The sequence below is a fragment of the Strongylocentrotus purpuratus genome, unplaced genomic scaffold (assembly GCF_000002235.5).
Source record: "Strongylocentrotus purpuratus isolate Spur 01 unplaced genomic scaffold, Spur_5.0 spur5_scaffold_2, whole genome shotgun sequence".
In the NCBI taxonomy this organism is placed as follows: Eukaryota; Metazoa; Echinodermata; class Echinoidea; order Camarodonta; family Strongylocentrotidae; genus Strongylocentrotus; species Strongylocentrotus purpuratus.
Window position 1 is genome coordinate 36,657,083 of NW_022145605.1, and position 7,353 is coordinate 36,664,435.

The 7,353-nt window shown below is 36.8% G+C and overlaps 1 protein-coding gene across 1 annotated transcript; it reads right to left on the minus strand.

Annotated features, from left to right (window-relative positions):
• Positions 1-2,044: 2,044 nt before the first annotated feature.
• LOC100888682 (E3 ubiquitin-protein ligase TRIM56-like) lies at positions 2,045-6,256 on the minus strand. Its single transcript, XM_030992327.1, has one exon. It carries the CDS (start codon positions 5,023-5,025, stop codon positions 3,154-3,156), a length of 1,872 nt encoding a protein of 623 aa, XP_030848187.1. The 5' UTR covers positions 5,026-6,256; the 3' UTR covers positions 2,045-3,153.
• Between the last annotated feature and the right edge of the window lie 1,097 nt (positions 6,257-7,353).

A 7,353-nucleotide genomic window follows, 5' to 3' on the forward strand; every position in this document is an offset into this window, starting at 1 on the left:
AACTAGTTACATGCTATTTAGTAATAAGGTTGCAACTTTGCCTAATTGTATAATTTTGATGGTACTGTCATTCAAAGGGCCCGAACAACTAAATTTTTGGGGCTAGTTATTGATGAAAAACTATCTTGGAAAGCGCACACTGACAATATCTGCAAAATCATTGCTCGCAACACTGGTATCCTTAGTAAATTAAGACACTTCCTACCCCATTATATTATGTTATCCTTGTATTCTACGCTTATTCTTCCTTACTTGAATTACGGACTTATTGCCTGGGGCAATGCAGCAACTTCCCAAATTAATAGACTCTTTATATTACAAAAAAGAGCGATTCGTATTATTAATAATGCAGATTTCCGGGCACACACGAATAATCTTTTTCTGAATAATAACATTTTGAAAATTAAAGACTTGTATATTTTTCAGCTTGGACAGTTAATGTACAAGCTCAACACTAAACAATTACCTTTGCCTTTTAATGATATGTTCGTAAGAAATGATTCGATTCATAGTTACCTCACTCGCCAGGCGAGCTCTTTTCATTTACCATTAAATAGAACATCTTTTGCACAAAAGACATTTGTTTTTACAGGTCCAAAACTGTGGAATTCTCTTTCAAATGATATTATACAGTGTAATTCGATACAAATTTTCAAAAGGAGACTTAAAAGCTTTCTTCTGAATAGTTACTAGGCTATTGCATTCCCCAATCAAATATAATTTGTAGTGTGACTTTATGCAACTTTGATTATTTCTCTTTATAAACATCAATGTTTTGCGTTTAAAAGTTATTATTTTTTTTTTGTATTACTGAATCAGTTACTGTTATTATTGTTGTTTTTGTTTTGTTTTCTCATAAAATGATAATTCATGATAATTACTTTTACAGGGGGGCTTACACCCTACAAGCTCTGCTTTTTAGTCGGCCCTCCTTCCCTTTCAATTTCATGTTTATTTTTTAATGTATTGTATTGTGCAAATTGATCTATATGTATATAAATATGTGAATATGTTAAAATATACCATCATTGTAAATATGAACGATTGAAAGAGGAAAAAATAAATGAATTGAATTGAATTGAATAAATGAGTGGACTTGCCCTTAACTCGGTTAGTGTAGGAAACTGACGCCGAGCAATTGTCACAGGAGCGTACGTGCGTACGTGTACGGTACAACCTTATCAAAATGGCACTATCATAAATTGTTCCCAACTCTGTTATGTAGATATTAAATTTTTACTATGATAATTTGCATCGCAGCTTCGGGCTGAATTGTATCGAATTTTACGGTTAGAAACTTTACATTAAGTCTGTTTGGATCCTGAAGGATATTAATTTATATACTTTAACACAGAGTAAACGCCCTTTTGGCAGTGAAAAGATATATGTATAGGATAACATTTTACACAAAATATTCTTGTAGAAATAATACACGTGTCGATATGAATTTAAGCAATTGAATTGCATATCATATCTTAAAGTTAATATAAATTCAAATTACAGAGTCTTCTTTCTTTACATAACTACATGTACTACCACTATGATCTAAGTGTATTTATATAGGCCTACTAATTTAGTTTAAAACTGCAAAGCGAATGGAGACAAAATCATGGAATCCGAAGAAATTTTATAGTTGCAACTTTCAATTTAAAAAACCCACTAATCAGTAATACTTCTACTAGCTATGTCATTTAATTTCTCAACTATATACTTTAAAAACATTAAGTTTGTTATGTGCTTTTGCAGCCTCCATCACGCAAAAGCACATTACACATTACACATCACGCAAAAGCACATTACATATATATACATATATCTTTTTTTTTTATTAATTTTTTTTATATTATTATTATTATTTTTTTTTTATTATTATTATTATTTTTTCTAAAAATTTATTTATTTATTTTTTATTTATTTTTTATTTATTTTATTTTATTTATTTATTTATTTATTTATTTTTTTATTTTTTTTAAATTATTATTATTATCATTATTATTATTATTATTATTATTTTTTTTTTTTTTTTGGGGGGGGGGGGCTGTCATAATCTTCACGTACCATATAAAATTACCTGCTAGTCATGTACATGTAGTTTCTTGCCTGTTCTGAATACTATAATACACGAGACTGCGCTCACCCATATAATTATGGTTAGACATTATAACAAGAATTTTGTTTCAGAACAATATTTATCCCTTATAAAAAAGAACAATGGTAACCATGGTTTTTTTGTCCAAATTACCATTCACCATGGTAACCATGGTATCAAACAATGAAATTCAATGACAAATCAATGTTTGATACGATGGTTACCACGGTGGATGTTAATTTGGACAAAAAAAACATGGTTACCATGGTTTTATAGGGATCACACAGAAAGTTTTACGAGACATTATAAAAATCAAGGTACTCAAAACGCAATGTCATATTTTGATTTACATGTACTAGCTACACCACTTGACTGCATTAACAAAATTGCATATTCATCGTCTTCAACAATAATTGAATATTCTACACACAGATTGCATGTTTTGGGGGCAAATGTTATCAAATCGGATGTAAATCGAATCATACATTAACTAAACAAGGCATTTACAACTCCAAGCGTCACTTGTGTATAATATTCACATGCATGAGGAAAAATCTGCTTAAACGATTCTTAAAAAGTTAACTACATAATTAACTATACATGGCAAAGTCAAAGGAACTTCCTTTCGCCAGTGTCCCGTCCATTACCAAGAATCATAGAAACTGAACAATAATTTACACCAAACGAGTAGTTTTCCTCTGATTCAAGCTCTAACAGGCAATTAGCTCTATAAAATAAACAGAAATACTATATTTTGATCGTACTGTATTGAAATAATATTATTTTAGCTGATACATGTATCACATACCGAAATACGAAATAGACGGGGAAATGCTAGAACAAGACTGGGGTGATGCCATTAACCCTGTTAACTGGTGTCAAATAGATCGAATTTGCAGATAAGTCGGCCAATACTTTTCTAATCAAAACAGGTGGGGTGCTATTGGGGCTCTCTGGTTTTGAAATTTGCCGACATGGGTGTTACATCACCATACCCCTCAAGCCCCATCTGCCTTATATTAAGTCTCCTAACCAACCAGTACAATACAAAAGTGATTTGCAGTTTAGATGTAGGGAACCTTGACAAAGTAAAGCCAACATCCACTGGCTAATGCAAGCATGCTACGAGACAGGCAAACCAAATAACATGCGTTGCTACCAGTGGCTACTTTCTGTTCTTCAAACTGTGCTTTCTTCCTTAGATCAAGGCCTTCCAGTTCGTAGAGTGCGATCTGAACTCTGCCCTTCTTGACTCTTGCAATGAAGACTCTGTCCTTACTATCCACAGCAGGGTAGAGGTATTCGCCTTGGCTAGCTCGAATGGCTTCTCCTGCCCTACCATCCCTGTCGTAGACCTGTACCACACTAGGGTTGGCATCACAAGAACTCGTGACGATGGCACCTGACATGGTAGCAAAAGCTTGCTTCGGTGCGCTGGCAGTCGGTACGGTGTGCGTCAGGGTTTGACCACTTGACTCATAGATGAAGACCTGGTTTGACTTATTAGCGACCAGGATCTCATCTGAGGGACCTATGCTCACCCTGGGATAGTCGCCACCCCGTGGTATCTCCATCGTTGCTAAGCGAGATCCATCCTTGGCATGCACATGGATTTCATAGTAGGAATTAGAAGATACCACCATCTTGGACCTGCTTTGAAAGGCAATGTCGTAATAGAACATAGACGGTAACTTCTGCATGTCCTGCTTCTCGCCATTGGAATCAATGCTGATGACACTCTGTCCACCGTATTGGGCAATAACAACGCTGTTGATGGTTTTCTTGACCATTCCTTGTATCTGTTTGGGTAGCTCGAATTTACTGAGGACTCTGCAAGACGGATTTGAGAACTGCCCGATTTCTTGATGCATATCATCGGTAGGAAGAAATCTCACTTCTTGCACGCTCTCCACTATATCCGTTGCAGACGTGTCGTCAAGGGGCTCGAGCAGAAGATTGTCCAGTTCCTCGCATATACTGGAGTGTGCCGCTAATTTATCCATCTCAAGATGGTGCGTCTTGATGCTGTCCTGCATCATGGTCATTGACCGGGAGATGCAGTTGAGCCTCTGTAGGTCATACTCCCTTAAGGCATCTAGGTCGCCGTCACACCGCTCCTGCAATGCATCAATTTGTCCAAGAAGCATACGCTCATCCTCTTGTAGCTGGTTAACCTTCCCATGAACTGCCTCCATGACATCAGCCCGTAGCTTCTGGGCAGCATCAAGAACTCCTTCCTTCTTGGTTTCAATGACTTCAATATTTAGCTTCAGTGATGCTATGTTAGAATCACAGCGTGTGATAAGACGGTCTACTGTACCCTTCAGCTCATTCTCAACGTCGGGTTGGTTCTTGATGATGTGGCCACGATGACCTACGATCGTACACTTATAGCAGATAAACATCTTACAGTCCTCGCAAAATAAATCTTTGTCATCTCGCTTGTGCACGGAGCATTTGTAGGACAAGTCATCAATGCTGATATTCTTCTCCTTCACATCATCCAAAGAAACTACCTGGTGACCCTTGAAAAATGATGTTATTAACTTGCAGTGACCGCCATGACAGTCCTCGCACATGTAATGACTGCAAGAGATGCAAAAGGAAACTGCATCCTTTCCAAATTCACAGGCTGTGCACTTGAAAACATCTTCAAGAGATCCATGACCCTCATTAGGGATACGACATTCCTCCACCAGTCCATTGACAGTAACATTAGCGGGGAGCCCAGACACACGATCCTCCTCCAGTTTAGTCGGCAATCTGCAGAGGGGACAAACCATGTCAGGAAGTTCGCTGTGGGTCTCGTCATAGTTCTGAAGACATTTGCGACAGAAGGTGTGTCCACAAATTAGAAGAGTTGCATCCTTGAACACTTCCAAGCACAAAGGACACGACAGGTTCTGTGATGAAGCCAATAACTCGTTTTCAGCCATTGCGGCTATACATTCGGACAATGCTTGCTTGAATAATGTGCATCGGGAGCTCGAGACAGACAAAGTCCAAACCACTACAGATTGTCAATGAGATCGATTACTGCATCCAATCAGCAAAACAGTATATCTATTTTCCAGTTATGTTAATTATCGGACAAAGGTCATATGTCATACTGATACTGATTAATCTACTATCGGCGATAAGCACCACATTATCCAGAAATGATCACATTGGGGTAATCAAATGACAGCTCGGTGTAAACGCTGCTGTATCTGGTTACTCTAATTGGAGATAGTAGACCCTCTATATACCAATGCAGAATGAGACTGCTCAATTATCCCACTGCTGCATGAAAATGTAAAGTCAACCAGATCAAAGTAAGGGCGCGCGTGCCGTGGGTACCGGGTACAGATTTGTGGGTCACGGTTTTGATTTTGAATGATGATGACAGTTGATGCAAAGAGATGGTTGATGCATGTGAAATGAAAACTTCACGACATGACGATGAAGCACTTAGGTCGATCCACTATTACAATGGGGAGGGGCATCACCAAAGCATGTATTGTATGATGAAAGATATTAACAGCCAATCTGGTATTCTTTTAGAGGGGGTAACTACCCTGATGGCCCTAGGTCAACGCCTCTGCATTGATAATAATTATGTTTAAAAAAAAGATTGAATGTCAACAATACATGTAAACAATTCTCCCTGTGTGTAAACAATCATATGGTTTAAATAATTAGGCCCTGGATAAATATGAACGATCATCACTATACGATGCATCCAAATGTTATTACCTGTCCAGACACCTCCCACAGACGTGTACTGAGAGATCGATTGTTCAGAAATCTATGAATGACTATTTTATTATTAGAAATTATTATCTGGCAGTGATCAAGACAATCCATTCTTTGCAGACAAAACGATTTACCCCTCCTGGTTTCGCGTCAGCTTGGCATGGGGTGAATAATATCATACCATTAAACCATTCAGCAATAGCTGATCACCACAGAACCTGTAATCCTCCTGAATAAAGGTATTCATTCGCATGATCGTAATATTCGATTCACATCAATTGAGAGAACTGCAAAAAGACCTACCGACATTATTCAACAATAGGATAATTATTAAAAAAAGGAAGAGGGGAAATTCCGATATATTACCGAGATTACTGTGTTCATTGAACATAATACATTATACCCCATGCATGGAAACATTGCTTTTCAAAAAGAAATATTATATCAGCTCCCCCTCCCCCCTCTCTCTTCTTTTTACACTCAAACAGGAAGAAAGCTCCCCCCTCCCCTCTCTATCTCTCTCTCTCTCTCTCCCATGTACACATATAACAGGGGAGGTGTCTCTCTCTCTCTCTCTCTCTCTCTCTCTTTAAGCTGAAATAAGTTTGATGTAGATTTTACCACACTTTGAACAAGGGTGAACTCTATCATTAAAAATCAAGAACCACACACCGGCACAGAAAGTTTAGTAAATACATGTATATTTGATTGTACAGGTATTATTAATCAGTGTCAATATATATACATATATATATGTACTTTTTTAAAGAAAAAGACAAAATGCACGCCTGAAATTAAATGGCTATAATTATATAAAACAAAAGAGCATCATTTTAATGCATTGGAAATTGGAAATTGTATTACGAAGATAGTATAATGCAACCCAATTTTTCCTTTCAGATTGATTTCAATTTTTGCAAAACTAGTCATCTGTGATGTAAATATAATGCCAGGCAACTTCCACTATCTCCTACACACAATATTCCCAAATCATATATATCTCTAGATTTTACTGCTGAGTAGAATAACCCTTTATTAGAGGACATAAACGCCTGTGTTTGTTTACTTGTTTTTGTTTTATAATGCTGATGCTTTTAGCATGTGATTTATGTGATTTTTTCCTTCTCTTCACCAGTGTGCCTTGAACAATTGATTTTAAGTGGAAGTGGTGCATTAAAAATAACATATTTTATCCCTTATTGAAATTCACAAAGATTTATATGCAGTGATGTCTGCTTTCATAACTTTCTTACTATTTGCAGGGCCTTCAGATCGAAGAACTGCATTGATGCTGATGAGACTTTCCCAGTGACTAAACATGTTATTATTATTTTTAAATCTATCAACCTATTTTTCTGATTTGTATCCTTTCACTGTAATGATAAAGTGCTCAAGCATTCAATGAATTTCTTTCTACGAGCTACCCAGTTACTACACCTGGGTGGAGAGTGGCAAATAAAAATTAATATCTTGTCAAAGGATATTAGAGCTGCAGCGGGCTTCGAACCACTAACCAGTCCAGCAATATA